The following is a 15916-nucleotide window of genomic DNA, read 5'->3' as shown; positions in this document are numbered from 1 at the left end:
AATGTTTAGACATTTTAAGAACTTGAAAACAACAAATGACGTTCATCTTCCGGTTCTACGCAACTGGTATTCAATAGAGTCAAAACTGCACGTCGAAAACGCAAACATCGCTGACTCGGTGATAAGTCGGATCGTCTGAATACATATAGGGGGCCATGACAACACGCGACTGTGTCTATGGAACATGCTATAGCGATTGCTACTCACTGTAACTTTAAAGCTTTTGAGAGGTAATCAGCTGACATGCAGCATCCTTGACCGTCGCAGCTCACCGTGTTGCAGGTTAAATAATCGACAGACCTGTTCAGCGTGTTATGCTGCCGAGAGAGGATTTAGAAACGACAGCGCTATGGCGGCAGAGATTCATCCCCTTCCGCAGACACGAAAGCCCGTCCTGCTAAGTAAGATCGAGGGCTTTCAAGATGTGGTGAACACGGCTGTGATCATCCCCAAAGAGGACGGGATTATCAGCGTATCTCAGGACAGGTCCGTGCACTATGATTTCCCAAAATCAGATTCAGCTTTTTTTTAACGAAATGTAACGTTATATTAGAGAACATCTTAAATACAGCAGTCGGGTTCCTGAAATACGAATACATGGCGTTTAGTATATATAACGTTACTTTAATAACTACGTTGAATAATGAAATAGGCGTTGTTTCACAATAAAACTATATTTTATTGCTTGTTTTTTGGTTGAGTAACCGATGTTTGGAGCACTGGTAAATGTCCAAATATATTCAATCATCTAATTGGAGGCTAGGAATAAAGAATAGCATTTAGATATGCGGACACCGCTGAGGACCCTGATTTGAGTATTTGCATGCGGTTCACCTAATCCTTGCACAACAACGCGCGTTGTCTCCTCCCACTTCCATTTAATAATTTATATACACAGCAGTGCAGTCTTCATGTATCTACCAGGACATTGTGTCTGCAGTCGGATTAAAATTTAAAATGAAATTATGTATAGAATAGTTCACCCAGAAAATAAAAATTCTGTCATCATTTACTCACCCTCAGGTTGATTCGAACCTGTATACATTTCTTAATTCTGTTTTACACAAAGAAATATATTTGGAAGAATTTGAGCAAATTTCAGTTCTGGGACATCAACCTGAATGACTTTCTTTTACTGCAGAACAGAAAATATATTTTAGAGAATGATGTAAACCAAACAACATTGGTGCCAATTGTATTGCACACAAAACCAATGAGACATTTCTCAAAATAGCCCCCCTATTAAAGCGGCCCTAACACACAGGGTTTTTGCCAATCTCATATTAATCTTCAGTATCTATAGAGAAACATTGCATACATCATATCTTCGTAGAGTACTGAGTTTGATCACATTAATAAAAGAGAGATACAGCTGCATGATTACTTCCGAAATCATACGTTGGTGCTGGGGAGGCTGAACTAAAGCACATTGTCAACAACAACAACAACAACACACATCAGTTTCACTCAACGCATGCGGTTCATGTCTGGCATCTTGTAGCGCTGGGACGGCTCCGTATATCAGTTTCAAACGATCTCCAAATCCGTTATATCCACTAAGAAAAATTGTTAACAAACAGTTTATATGTTCAAAAAAACCTTTCCGAAACCTGTATGATCGCTGGGTGAGTGTATTGAGCACAGAAATACTACGTAATATGTAAAACTTGTTTTTTGACAAGTTGACCATGTTAAGCATGAGAAAAGATAGCGTTTAACATAGTTAAGAAGTCAGAATGCATGACACATCGTTGCAGCACCCCTTTAAATAACATGGGATGTTGACAGAATTTACGTTTTGGGTGACCTTTTTATACATGCAATTACAACCTTGCCCTAGTTGAGCCTTATTCATGAGAATACATTTGTTAATTTTCTTTATCATTTATTAATATACAATTATTACATATGCAAAAGTTTACACACATGATTTTCCCTACAATTTTCAAAGACTTTTAATGTGTTTTATCAAACAAAGCCCATTGTTTCTTTAGGGCTATGTCATTTCTGTTCAACTGAATTCAGTCTGGGGTCTTACTTTGTCATATTATTCAAATGTAAATGCTACAGCATAGCCAAAAGTAGTCCTTTGTGTTTTTTTTTTAGAACAATACGTGTGTGGCTGAAAAGGGACAGCGGTCAGTACTGGCCAAGTGTCTATCACACAATGCCTGGTGAGTCCACTATCCCAAATCCCTCTGATTCCTGGACAACAAAGTTAGTTTTCCTTCAACCACTAGGCTCGTGTAAACAGAAGAACTTCAGGAATTTTACTATTAAAGTTAAAAAGCTAAATGAAACCAGTATGGGTATGAACTCCTGCATGTGTTTACAGAATCCCACATTCATCAGTTTCATTTCCTAGTAGTGATTTTCTTTTTTGCCTACTTTCTGGTTAACTACTGCAGACTTCGACTAATCCGCTAGCTGTTTCCTGGTAGGACATTTGTTATTGTTCTTTTGGGTACTCCTAAGTAAAGTTTTTTTTTTCATTTTTGTCTTGTAGCTCCATGTTCTTGTATGTCCTTTAACCCAGAGACAAGGAGGATCTCTGTTGGAATGGAAAATGGCGTTGTGTTGGTATGTTGACTAAACTTTATCATCAACCACAAAAAAACAGAACTGCTGTTGTAATTTTACACACAAACCTGGTGTTTATTCAATTCAATTTTATTTATATAGCGCTTTTCACCATGTGGATTGTTCCAAAGCAGCTTTACAGGAGAAAAACTGAAAAACACAGAAAATGTAAAACACAGCACAGTGCATGGTGTTTATAGAACAAGCAAGTTCTCATTCTAGTAAATAATATCTAATAATTGCAGTGAGCAAGCCAGCCAGCAATGCCCTGTGGCGAGGAACCCAATCTTCAATGATAAATAAATGGAGAAAAAAAAAGCCGGGAGAGCCAGATCTCTGAGGCGTCAAAGCTGCACTCAATAACTTTAAATAAAAGTTACTGAGTAAATGTTTATGAAGAATAGTTAGAGTTTATTAGTTGTGATTTAGGAAGTTTCATTTGTTGAAACTGTTTGGGTCTAATTTGTCTTATTTTATTTTTTATCGATATCAGGCTACAGAGGAATGTTATAAGCAGGGAAAATAATAATGGCATAATGTAACTGAGTGCAGCTAACTTCAAACTGCTGTCATGTGATGTAAGTTTAGCATTTAATACTAATCATTGTAAATTTTACATTATTGTGACAAGTAGTCTGTGGCATGGGATGTTCATCTGGTCCAGGCGTAATCTCCCCCTACCTTGGGATCGGCATCCTGAGGCGGGGGAGGAGGACAAAAGAGAATAACTTGAGTAGCTGCTGTTCATTAATTGATTAATTAATTTAGCATATCATGCATTAAGTGAATGGTTGGCTGAAAAGATGTGTCTTTAATCTATATTTAAATTGGGAGAGTGACCCTCGAATAGTATCGGGAAGGCTATTCCAGAGTTTAGGTGCTACGTATGAGAAAGCTCTACCCCCTTTGGTGGATTTAGTTATTCTACGTGTTATCAAAAGTCCAGAGTTTTGAGATCTTAGAGAGCGTGATGGCTTGTAGTAAGATAGAAGCTCTTTTTTCTAGGTAGGGGCTAAACTGTTAAGGGCTGTATAAGTAATTAAAATAACTTTTAAAGTCAATACGATACTTAATGGTAATCGGAGAAGGGATGATAAACCTGGGGTTATGTGATCGTATTTTCTGGACCTGGTTAGAACTCTGGCGCTGCATTCTGATCTAACTGTAGTTTGTTTATTGATGGTGCAGGACAACCACTAAGTAGAGCATTACAGTAGTCAAGTCTTGAGGTCTGCGTCAGCAACACATAGAATATTTCGTAATTTGGCAACATTTCTAAAGTGGAAGAAGCCTGTTGTTGTGACATTTGAGATGTGATTTCCAAATGACAGGTTTAGGTCTAATATAATGCCTAGCTCTTTAACTGTATTTGTTTAGTCTTTGTGTAGTTTATGTAGTCGTCTATGGCACAAGCACTGTGTAAGATGCTTGTTTTCTTCTTTCTCCAGGAGTTTGTGCTGTCTGAAGACTACAACAAGTTGACTCCTGAACGAACATATCAGGGTAAGTCACCAATCTGTTGTCAGGCAAGTTAGTTCTTTCCACCAAACCATGTCAAGTGGACATGTGAATGCGGCAGGCTCTCAACAAATTGCCTTATATTGCATGTAACATGCATTATAAGTATTCTCCTTTTTTATTAAGTATTATAGCTAATACCGAAGTTTAGACACTTGCTCGTTGAAATCCCTTCTATGGTGGTTAGGATGTATTTATTCAGTATTTACTCAAAACATTGTGCTCAATTATAGTGGATTAAGGCCAAGAGTGACATGAATGCAAAGTAATCTTGCTAACCCTCTGTAGGATGTATGACTTGTAAATAGATTTACAGGTAATACAAAGTAATAGTTTTTTCTTTTTTGTTGATTTGATTTAATTTGTTGATTTAATTGATTACAAATTTTTTTTTGACTGTCCTGTTTTCATGTTTGCATGAGTTTAAGTTTCACTTATTAAGGTATATAAAGGGATAGTTCGACCAAAAATGTTATAATTTACTGACCATCTTGTTCTTTTCAACAGAACACAAAAGAAGATATTTTATAGAATGTCCAAAAACGGCGGTACTCATTAACTTGCTTTGGTTTTGTGTCTGTACAGAAGTGAATGGGTACCGCTTCTGGGTAAAATCTTCTTTTGTGTTCTGCGAAAAGTCTCACAAGTTTGAAGTGACAAGAGGGTTAGTGAATGATGGAATGGACATGGGTGGTAATTGTCTTTGTTTTTAAATATAATAAAGTGACCCGTTTTGTGCATTTTCTTTTTCTTTTATAGCACATCAGGGTAGCGTGACTGTGGTGTTGTTTGTGTTAGAGATGGAATGGGTTCTAAGCACAGGGCAGGACAAGAGCTTTACATGGCATTGCTCAGAAAGTGGGCAGCAGCTGGGCACATACAGGACCACAGCATGGGTGTCTGGACTACAGTATCCTTTCATACACCACATTCACAGGATCAAAGTGACCTGCTTTCTCCTTAAAATGCATCCGAAATTCACCTCAAATCAGACATGATCAGACATTTTACACTGTGGGTTCCTTGACAATCTATGTGTAAGGTTTGATATGGAGACCAGACATGCCTTCGTTGGAGATCATTCTGGACAAGTGACGATCCTAAAGCTTGACCAGGATAGTTGCAGTCTGGTCACAACCTTTAAAGGACACACAGGTGCTCACTTCACACAAACACAGTCAAGTCATTATCAATCTTCATCCAGCAATTTATTATAGCTGGCCAATCTGGATTACTTGCATAAAAAAAAAAAACACTTTCGCTGAACCATGCAGAAGGCTTTGAGCAATGAGGAATACATTTGTATAGAAAGCCTCTTAGCTTCAAATAACTTAATTTGGCCATCATTAAAGGCCAATATATCTGATATTAGATTGTGTGAATCCAAGTGCAAGAGACAGAATTATGAACATAACCTAATATTTAAACTTAAAGTGTAATTTTGCAGATTTTCTGTTCACTTTGTATTGCTGTACTACTGTATACATAAATGAACAATGTTTACTCTTTCTGTGTGTAACCTGGACTGAATAACTTTGGCAATGTTTTGGAACACACTAGTTTATAGATATCCTTAAGGTTAACATAATCATTCATACTAAAAGCTAATTTAAAAACGCTTAAAAGGGATATTTCACAGACAAAACAACATTTCCCCATGTTTTACTCGCCCTCAATGCATCCTAACTGATTATGACTTTCTTCTTGAAGAATAATGCCGTATTAGTTATAATACCATGTATCATTTTACTTCCAAACGGTAGAATGGAAGTGAATGGGCGTCGACTTTTTGAAGCTCCAAAAAGTACATCCATCGATCAAATAACTGCTCGACGTGGCTATGTTGTCTTGTTTAAGTGAAATATCCATATTCCATTATCCCTCTGCTGCGCGTGAAGCTGACGCTTGTTTTTCCGGCAAATGACAGTGACGAAAGCTCACACGCAGAGGAAACAACTGGAACAAAAACGAAGTTGTTGTTTTCGCCACCAGAACTTACTTCACGCCTGCGTCATTTGGCGGAAAAATAACTCTCAGGTTCACGCGGAACAGAGGGATAATGGAATATGGATATTTCACTTAAACAAGACAACATAGCCATGTCGAGCAGTTCTTTGATTGATGGATGTACTTTTTGGAGCTTCAAAAAGTTTCCTATTATTGTTTGCACATACGTTGTTGTCTTTGTGTGTGACTGTGTGTGTGTTTACAGGCAATGTTACTGCTCTGTGTTGGGATCCTGTGCAAAGGGTTTTATTTTCTGGAAGTTCTGATCATTCAATCATCATGTGGGACATCGGGGGCCGCAAAGGCACAGCTATTGAACTGCAGGGGCACAAGTAAGACATTAAGGGGCGGTTTCCGGACAGGGTTTAAGCATAGTCCGAAACTAATTTAAATGTTAGAGGTGTCTTTATCGAAAACAACTTAAAATCTTTAAATTTTAAAACTATCTTGAAACATACCAGTGCGATTGTTTTGTCTCAAGATGCACACCAGTAGTGTTTTTTTGTAAAGTATGTTTTTAAAAACTGCGTAAATATCCCTGTTTAACTAATGCCTAGTCCTGCCTTAAGATAGTCCTGTCCGGGAAACCACCCCCAAATTATTAAATGTAATTGTTGTCAAAAATAGATAAAGTAAATAAATAAATAAAGTAACTGGCAAAATAGTTTAAATAATGAGGGATGATCTGTTATTTCAAATATGCTTAAATGTTTCTATGTGTGTGTGACAGTGATAAAGTGCAGGGTTTGTGTTACGCTCCTCACACACGTCAACTCATTTCCTGTGGTTCAGATGGAGGAATAGTTATCTGGAACATGGACGTCACACGACAAGAGGTAAGAAGGGATAATTATTTTTAAGGTTATCTGAATTTAATAGGTACTGTATATGTGTTTATGAAAAACATTCATTTTTGTTTCAGTTTTTGTAGTAGACAACATTTCTCCCAGAATAAAAAATAAAAATGTTTTTCTTTTGCATTTATTTTCTGACTAAAACTGGACATGCGCATCAAAAATAAAAAAAGTGTTTTTGCTAGTTTCAGCCTGATACAGTTCTCATTTTCCCACCCTGCGCCGCATTGTTTACATAGCAAATGCATTTGTGTCATTTGATAGTCTAAAAAAGATGTGCTTACAGGCTCATTGTTGGCGCCTTGCTGTTTTGAGGAACTGAAAATTGACTGCGCAATAGAACAACTCAAACCTGGTCAATGGCGCAATTTTTTTTTGTTGGGAGATGAGACTCTGATTGGTTAACTACACATAACGCCAAAAATCACCCATACTCCTTAAGAGAATCAGGACAACCCGTTTAGACCATGCGCCCGGGTTTCCCGTCATCAAAGGCCCTGTCCCAAATGCTGCACTCCGGTCTTGTGGACCTCCTCTTGGTGACCTCACCAAGTGGTCAACACTTGGTGACGTCACGAATTGCAGAACTATAGGGCACTCGGCACGAGTCCACAAGGGCACATGGGAGTGCATTTTGGGACAGACTTGAGGTCATCACACCGGAAAGAGCAAGCGCTGCTTTGTAATCACTCACACGGTACTTTGTTGTCATTCGCTGAACAGTCTGTGCAGTGTCGGCTGAAGTAGATCACACTATAGTTATTTGGGACTGGAGCAGCCGGTTTTTATAGTTCTGTATTTCATATGTTAATATGCCACCTGAGCACTATGCAATAGATACTTATGTTTGTAATGCATTCATTTGTCATTACGTAAATGCAACCACTAATGTATATTTATTTATTTGTATACACTATTCTTCTGTATACACTTCTAAATATGCATATATGTGGTTATTTAATATTTCTCTATAATACAGAGCTTTACATTGCCAACTACAAATCTACAATAACACATGTGTAATAACCTTAAGTAAGAAAATGCACTGCAATAAAAGTTTTTATTCTTGAATAGCTAGCTTAATCGAAAATAAATAAGCAATAATGTGAATAATTAACTAATTAATCAATTAACTTTGAATTTTATCAAAACATTTACATTTAGTCATTTAGCAGAGGCTTTTATCCAAAGCGACTTACAAAGAGTTTAGGGAGCAATAAGAGATATGTCATACATGAGCAATAATAGAGTAGGTGCCAATACAAAGTTGGTTTCGACAAAAGCTAGACCACTACATGTAGAGAGAAAGGGTTATTAATTATCTCTTTTTTTGGCTGTCAAGTATTCACAGAAGAGATGGGTTTTAATGTTTTTGAATGTTGTGAGAGATGTGGCTGACTGGACCGAGTTAGGAAGAATGTTCCACCATGAAGGAGTTTAGAATGAGAAAGAGCGGGAAAGCGATTAACTGCCCTTAAGGGAAGGCAATACAAGACGCCGCTGGTTTGCTGAACGCAGGTTTCATGATGGGGTGTAGGAGTGTAGGAGGGTGTGAAAGTAAGCCGGCGCAGATCCAGTGATAGTCCTGTAGGCAAGTATTAGTGACTTGAATCTGATACGGGTACCGACCGGTCGCCAGTGGAGAGAGATGAAAAGGGGTGTCACATGAGCCCTTTTAGGCTGTTGGAAGACGAGGTGTGCTGATGCGTTTTGAACCAGCTGGAGTGGTTTGATAGCCTTTGCAGGAAGACCAGCATGGAGCACATTGCAGTAGTCCAACCTTGAGATCACCAGGGCCTGGACAAGGGGTTGTGCCGCATTCTCAGTGAGATAGGGTCTAACCTTTCTAATGTTGAACACGGCATATCGGCATGACCGCGTTGTCTTTGCAATTTCATCATTGAAAACATACTTTAAAGAATGTATCCGTCATTTTTTCGTAAATGTCTGACATCCACAATACTCCTTCCATCCGTTCTTTGATTGGGCGTTTGCCAGGATTCCTGGGTAGTGGACTTCAGTGGAGTCTGCATTAATGCGGGCTTCGCCGAAGACCGCATCGAGGGCACAACGGAGGCGTTCACGAGCAGACTTCTGAGCGCTGAAAAGACAAATGGGACACTCGTAGACTTGGCGAGCACATGCAATTTTAAGTCCACAAGACCGCGAGTCCACATGAAGTGCGCCATTTGGGACAGGGCCAAAGTAGCTAAAGTATATTCGGACACGCTCTGAGTGTACCTGCGCTTTGGACCATGCGCTTAGATCATTAAAATACGGGCCCTTGAATACCACAAAGAAAAAATCATAATTGTGTTTAAACAACACAATACCAGTATTTTTAAATGCATTTTAGGAACAGTTCAATAATGAATATATGAGGGAATAAGCATGATTATCACGCTGAGAAGTTTAAAGAACTCATTGTGTGGCTAAATGGAAGCAAGATTTTTTTCCAGGAAAACATAAGATTTGAATCAAAGTTTTTCAACATGGTCTTAAACTTTCGGAGCCTACTAAATTCACATGGTTTATCTCTGTCTTAGACTCCTGAGTGGCTCGACAGTGACTCATGCCAGAAGTGTGAACAGCCGTTCTTCTGGAATTTCAAACAGATGTGGGACTGCAAGAAAATTGGGCTACGGCAGGTAGTCCTTCAAACTGTTGCTTTACTCAGACCAATATTTGAATTTATGAAATGTGACATGATTTAATTTTTCCCAGCATCACTGTAGAAAGTGTGGACAGGCCGTGTGCGGAAAATGCTCCTCCAAGCGTTCGACTATTCCACTCATGGGATTTGAATTTGAGGTGCGGGTTTGTGACAGTTGTCACGACTCAATTACAGATGAGGAGTAAGTAAACTTGGGTGGTCTCTAAAGCATTCAGTAGTCTAAATGGATTTGATTCCTAAGAAAAACATGCACAAATTTCCTTGGAGTACAGTGCAAGTCTGCCTAATCCATAAATAATTTAAATATCTTTCTTTGCATCATATAGACGGGCACCGACTGCAACATTCCACGACAGTAAACACAGCATCATTCATATGCAGTATGAACCAACCAGGGGCTGGCTTCTTACCTCTGGGACGGACAAAGTCGTCAAGGTTAGTCACAATGCACATACACGTGTGAATGCACTGTTTGATAAAGTGTGACTGGAAATTAAATTGAAATTTTATTTTGTGTGCTTTCATGCAGCTGTGGGACATGACTCCAGTAGTATCATGAGGATTCCTCAGTAGCGTCTGCAAACACAGACTAAAAAGAAGAATCTGAATCTTGTGTTGGCAGAGAGCGAGATTTCCTTGGTTTTCCTGGGAAACATATCCTAAGTGGTGACAGATCAGAATAGTGCTACTTCTGTCATGGGCAGCATGATCTTATTGGGGAAATGTTGTGTTATTAAAAACACATCTGGACATGTGCAGTTGTATGTATTTGTGCATGAACACATGGTTATGGGAACAGTCTTGCACATAGAATCCAGTCTGAATCTGCTTGGTTATGTTGTATGTAAATATTTGTTTATGTTGGCATATTGTTATATTTTGTCTGTGAAAAAGTCTTATTCCAAACACAAATGGATCCTTGTGATATTCTATCAAAGAATGCAGGAACTGTTTTTATATTTAAGTGCCTTTACCACAATTATCAGTGGTCCGGATTTGGCATAGGCATTTAGCTTGTGGCTACTATTCCCTTTTGGTCACAGTCTATTCATCTCAGATTCAATAATGTAAGCTCTTAGGCTTTATCATGTAGGTTAAAATAACGATTACACATGCACACTTGTTTATAGATTGAAAATGATGCTTAATTACAATAACATTGTATTTGAGCTTATGTTTCATAGGGATCTGATTACTGTAAGAACCATGTCTAATCATTTTTATTTATGTCATAAAATATCATGTGATTTGTCACATGAAATGACTTGTTTTTTTGCTGTGTGGAATGAAAGCTTTTGTAATGAGTGACTTGTTCAAGCTGTAGTATGTGAAACATATGTATGCGGTGTGTGTTCATAAAATACCTGGAAAACCAGATTTTAAAGGAGCTAAAGCTTTGAATATCTCAATCAAAATTACAAGAGTAGCTGTTGGATTCCCCGTTAGAAGAAGGATTTCCTAAGAGACTAAATCATGTCAGAATTGCATGTGCTTTGAATACACCATGTACTGTAAAAGTTGATTATAAGCTTAATATTAAGATTATTATGTGTGCGATACTTAGCACATTATGAAAATAACACACTATGGAGAAGTTTGAATTAAAAGCTCTTAGAATTTGAGAATGATGATAAATTCAAATTATGAGACCACATGTGACTTAAACTGAGCATATTTCTGTCATCTCAATATTGGACAAGTTAACTGTTTCTTTTGCAACTGAAGAGACCCTCACAGTATCCTCAACTAAACACTAAACACAGACTTGTTTCCCAGCATTGCTTCGTTATCAATATCGTAAAGGATCCTTGTGGTAGTACTGAAATGTGATTGATATTGTGAAATAAAATGTACACTGAAATGACCAGAACAAGTAGTGGTTTGTCCTTTTAATGCTCTAATGCTGGTGGTCTCACTGGGAATCTTAATACCAAAATGAATCCGTAATACAAACATGTAGTACAACTTTGCTTTGACTCACTGTTCCCCTTTTAAACTAATAAAACTATAAATATTTTGATAATGCAATTACTGTCAACAGCTGTTGCAACAACTAGCACCTCAAGTCACTTAGTATAGACCACCTTACAAGATGTAAACACAGGTACAGAAACGCTTCCGGTTTCAGTTTTATTTACTTAAATCTAAAGACATTTGTTTAACTTTATAAATTGGTTATATTTGTTCAAATGTTTGTGTAGTGAAACAAGAAGTTCTTCTGGACCAGCGTTAAAGCAGCTTATAACCTCAGAGTTATATGGATCATTGCAGTTGATTTGTTTAAAAAAATGCTAGAGGCATTTCTTGGAACAAAACAAAACATTATGACAAGGATTTGTTAATCACCAAAAATATTTATTAAACATAACACAATCATAAATAGGTTGTTTTAGTTCATAATTAGATTAGAATAATGAATATTTAATAACCTATTACTATAATATTTGTTCAAGGGTTCACTAGCATTTTCTTCAGTAAGATGTTCCTGGCAGCATCACTTTTTTCACATGGCTTGCTTGAAATAAAAAGCTTTGAACCCACCAATTAAATGTGATATGTTAATTGTTTGTCTGATATTTTTGGTCCAATATTAATGTGCTCTCCATAATCTCTACAATTCTCACTGCCATTAAAGAGTGAACACCACAGCCTCTCTGTGGAATGTTGTTTGAGATTCTTAATCCTCATGGATTTGATCAGCACCAGGTTTCAATCTAAACCAATTAACACTTGAATTGATCCGCAAGCTGCTCCAGCATGCTCATAAGCTTCTGCTCATCATCTGGAGAAGACCTGGAGAAAGCCAGGGGCAGATGTGTAGAAACAGCTTTTCGGTCTGTAGATGAAGCAGTGTGTAAAACAGAGGTTAGTTCATTTACAGGTCAAAGAGATCTCCACTATATAAGCACTATCCACTGTAATCTCTTGCAGTGATACTTTACTATACAATAGATTTTTACAGTATCAGTAAAGGGATCCTATCCTTACAAAAAGTGAACTACAATATAAGTAATGTGGAAAAAATCAAACGGAAGTCATTATACAGAAGCTTGACCTTGGAAGAAGAGGCCACTGGGCTGTCTGTTGGCAGCATCTGATATGGCCAACCAAGCCACTGTGTCAGCACCCTGTGCTTCAGTACGGAGTTTATTCTTCATTTTCTCATAAAAATCTGGCATGGATGATCTCACCGCTGTGGACAGAATGAACAACACACTGGATAAGACAACAAAATATATGGTAACACGTACATCATGTATATGTTTGCAGACACACAAAAACACTTCCTACCTGGAGTATCTGCCCATCCTGGGTGCATGGACGAGAAGTGAATTTCTTTGTGTTGAGCTGCCCATTGCTCTGTCATAATCACCTGTTGCCTCTGCAAATGAACGTGTTTTATATTATATATATGTGTGTGTGGGTGGAAACGTGTTAAAGCTTTTGTCTTTGCTTTCAAAAGTTACCGCTACATTTTTGTATGATTTGCTATGCATTCATCATGTATTTCACCTTGTTCTGTGCATACACCATGGTGCTGTCAAAAGAACCCGTCTCAAACTGAAGGTCTTCCACATTCAGCTTCTGAACCAGCATCCCGCCAGACGACACTGTGATCTATACCGTACAGATTTAAATTTATAGACTTCAAATGTCACTCAAGACATTTACAGCTGAGCAGGACGTTTCAAGTTTAATATATTTCTTAAGCACATTTAAAACAACGGCAGTTGACCGAAGTGCTGTACAAAAAGTCATAAAAGTCATAAAATTAGCATCAGATCACAGATAGCAAAGAACATCAAAGACAGATAACAAAGAACAACCACATCTCTCAGACTGAGTTAAAGGCCAACGAATAAAAGTGTGTTTTAAGACCAGTTTTAAACACTGACAATGTAGTGGCCATCCGCACTGATACAGGTAATGCATTCCACAGTTAAGGGGCAGCTACAGCAAAGGCAGTTCAGTCTTACTCTAGGGACTGCCAACAACATACGGTCAGCAGACCCCAGAGATCTGGATGGAACATGAGGCTTAATTAAATCGGATAGATTGGATGGGGCTAAGCCCTTTAAGGATTTAAAACCAATTACTAAAATCTTGAAATCGATTCTAAAACGGACTGGAAGCCAGTGAAGGGAAGCCAATAAGGGGGAAATAGGTTTAACCGTTTTCAAAACACACAAAGCTACACTGGCACAGTCCCTGTTTTAATAGGTATAGTTTTACAACACTTGTCTATTACATTATTCACTAAGAAGAAAAGATGAACAGGTGCATTTTTTCAGAACACTCACCACTCTGGGATCCTGGGACTTTTTAAGTGCGGGGATCAAAGCTGTTGTCAGAATATATGTCCCTAACAACAAATAAGATAATGAATGAAGTGCCATCTAGTCATGACATGAATGTTATGCTCTTTCTTTATCTCAGATCTGAAAAAGTGATAGTGAAAGACAATGGAAAGACTTTATGGGAAGGGATAACCTGTGAACAGGACTGGGACTAGGGGGATATCTATTAAATAATGATCTGTCAATTAAATCACAGAAAAATATATATAAATGTAAAAATGACGTATACAATGAACTATGATTATATATCTGCACAACCAAATATAAATAATTGCCCAAGCCAACCTAGTACCAGGCCTGTCTGTGAATTTGGTTGAAATTGTTAAAACGTTTTTAAAAATCACAAAATAAGACAAATATAAGATCAATCAAGACTTTTTACCAAGTGTATTTGTAGCAAAGTTTTTCTCTAGGCCATCCTCAGTCAATTCTCTCTGATTGACCATGCAGCCAGCATTGTTGATCTACAACAACAAATCACACAAAGATCAAAACAGACAAAGGGGTTGAGAGAGCATGAAAATACAAAGACTACTTATATGAATAAACCAGAATACATCTACCAGAACATGTAGACTGTGGTTCTGTGAGAATCCATTGGCAAACTCCCATACTTTGCGGGGACTGGACATGTCAACAATGTGAACATGAACATTCTGAGAGAAAGTGATAGAAAAAGTCACACCAGTCTATTTCACAGGGGCCCTTGTAAGATTAGAGATTACTCATTTTATAGTAGTTTTATGTAATGTTACACCATGTCACCATAACAAATAAAGTGAGTGCATACGTGACATCGATTGGCTTTCATTTGTTCTCTGCAAATATACCTCATTTTTACTCTGATCCACAATGTCTTTTCTGGCTTCTTCCGCACGATCTTTATTTCTGCAGATCATGTGTACCATCCCGCCTGAAGAAAAACAATTTGTGAATGGACTTTGGTTTTTGTTGCACCGCATATCATTTGGCTTAAGGAGCCGCTGTTGCGTCCCATTTGTGGGTTGAAATCTTACTAGTTTGTACTATCTAAAGCAAAATATTATAGCAGACTAATTAGATTTTTAATAAAAAATGTTTTGATTTCTCACCTCTTTTAGCTATTTCGCAAGCGGCGGTTTTACCGATGCCGCTGTTGGCTCCGGTGACGATGAACGAGCGGCCGGTGACGCTCACCTCCAGATCCGCCGTGTTGAAGCGTCTCTCCGCTGCCTCATAACCGCTCCTGAGTAACGAGGAAAACACACAAAAAATGCCATTCAGAAATTATCGATAGTAAAATTACGATTACTCGTAGCATTGGCAACAACAGAGAAACGCTTTTGTCATGGCTTACTTTGTATATTCCTGTAGACCTTTGATGAACCAGACGGTGTTTCGGTATAGAGACATCGGTGCAATTTTAACGTTTAGCGCTTCAACTTAACAGCGGTGTCATAACATACTAGCAAATGTTAAACTGGTAAGAAATAGCTCCACGCCCCTGTGGCGTTTGGTAACAGACCACATGGTTTGTTACAGTGGGTTACAATACGCATGCGCAGCTTATTTTGCAACGCATACTACATAAGAATAATTCTTAATTACCGTGTATTCCGTGTCTTGATCAAACCCATCTTAGTTTTGTGAAATTAACAACTTGATTTTGATACGATACATTGAGATTTTTTAATTATAACGTTTTTAACTCTTTTATTTCTGGTCTTGCTTTAGAAAATGTCAAGCATACAGGTAACCACGTCGATACACAAGTATGTGTTTAATACTCACAATGTCTTTAAGTTTCGGATATCGTTGTCAGGATGGCCGAGTGGTCTAAGGCGCCAGACTCAAGGTTAAACCTTCCCATACACAAACGGGATTTCTGGTCTCCGAATGGAGGCGTGGGTTCGAATCCCACTTCTGACAGTACCTTTTTTGATTCT

General features: G+C 38.0%; 2 protein-coding genes and 1 non-coding gene across 3 annotated transcripts; 2 read left to right on the top strand and 1 right to left on the bottom strand.

The window, feature by feature from the left end:
* Positions 1–102: 102 nt before the first annotated feature.
* wdfy2 (WD repeat and FYVE domain containing 2) lies at positions 103–11500 on the top strand. Its single transcript, XM_056755762.1, has 12 exons — positions 103–486; positions 2107–2174; positions 2507–2580; positions 4029–4083; positions 4858–5008; positions 5141–5253; positions 6311–6437; positions 6836–6941; positions 9506–9607; positions 9684–9814; positions 9960–10068; positions 10163–11500. Exons 1-12 carry the CDS (start codon positions 350–352, stop codon positions 10190–10192), a joined length of 1203 nt encoding a protein of 400 aa, XP_056611740.1. The 5' UTR covers positions 103–349; the 3' UTR covers positions 10193–11500.
* A 467-nt stretch (positions 11501–11967) lies between these two features.
* Positions 11968–15495, bottom strand: dhrs12 (dehydrogenase/reductase (SDR family) member 12). Its single transcript, XM_056755013.1, has 10 exons — positions 15328–15495; positions 15083–15216; positions 14822–14904; positions 14555–14647; positions 14374–14455; positions 13935–13996; positions 13147–13251; positions 12925–13015; positions 12689–12826; positions 11968–12469 (listed from the first exon to the last, which is right to left on the bottom strand). The coding sequence occupies exons 1-10, from the start codon at positions 15381–15383 to the stop codon at positions 12357–12359; spliced, it is 957 nt and encodes a 318-aa protein (XP_056610991.1). The 5' UTR covers positions 15384–15495; the 3' UTR covers positions 11968–12356.
* Positions 15496–15787: 292 nt separating this feature from the next.
* trnal-caa (transfer RNA leucine (anticodon CAA)) lies at positions 15788–15899 on the top strand. The gene is made up of 2 exons: positions 15788–15825; positions 15854–15899. It is a non-coding gene; the product is annotated as a tRNA-Leu (tRNA).
* The last annotated feature ends 17 nt before the right edge of the window (positions 15900–15916 follow it).

This window comes from Triplophysa dalaica, chromosome 8, assembly GCF_015846415.1.
Source record: "Triplophysa dalaica isolate WHDGS20190420 chromosome 8, ASM1584641v1, whole genome shotgun sequence".
Taxonomy (NCBI): Eukaryota; Metazoa; Chordata; class Actinopteri; order Cypriniformes; family Nemacheilidae; genus Triplophysa; species Triplophysa dalaica.
Note: the sequence above shows the minus strand (reverse complement) of the source record. Positions and strands in the feature narration are given on the sequence as shown.

What these genes read in the sequence shown, in the direction of transcription:
- dhrs12 (XM_056755013.1), bottom strand. Translation starts at nt 15,383, where the DNA reads ATGTCTCTATACCGAAACACCGTCTGGTTCATCAAAGGTCTACAGGAA. An exon ending in GGTCTACAGGAATATACAAA is followed by an intron (nt 15,217 to 15,327) that starts GTAAGCCATGAC and finishes CTCGTTACTCAG; the next exon opens with GAGCGGTTATGAGGCAGCGG. An exon ending in TGGATCAGAGTAAAAATGAG is followed by an intron (nt 14,648 to 14,821) that starts GTATATTTGCAG and finishes ACTTTCTCTCAG; the next exon opens with AATGTTCATGTTCACATTGT.
- wdfy2 (XM_056755762.1), top strand. Translation starts at nt 350, where the DNA reads ATGGCGGCAGAGATTCATCCCCTTCCGCAGACACGAAAGCCCGTCCTG. An exon ending in TGGAAAATGGCGTTGTGTTG is followed by an intron (nt 2,581 to 4,028) that starts GTATGTTGACTA and finishes TTCTTTCTCCAG; the next exon opens with GAGTTTGTGCTGTCTGAAGA. An exon ending in AACCTTTAAAGGACACACAG is followed by an intron (nt 5,254 to 6,310) that starts GTGCTCACTTCA and finishes GTGTGTTTACAG; the next exon opens with GCAATGTTACTGCTCTGTGT.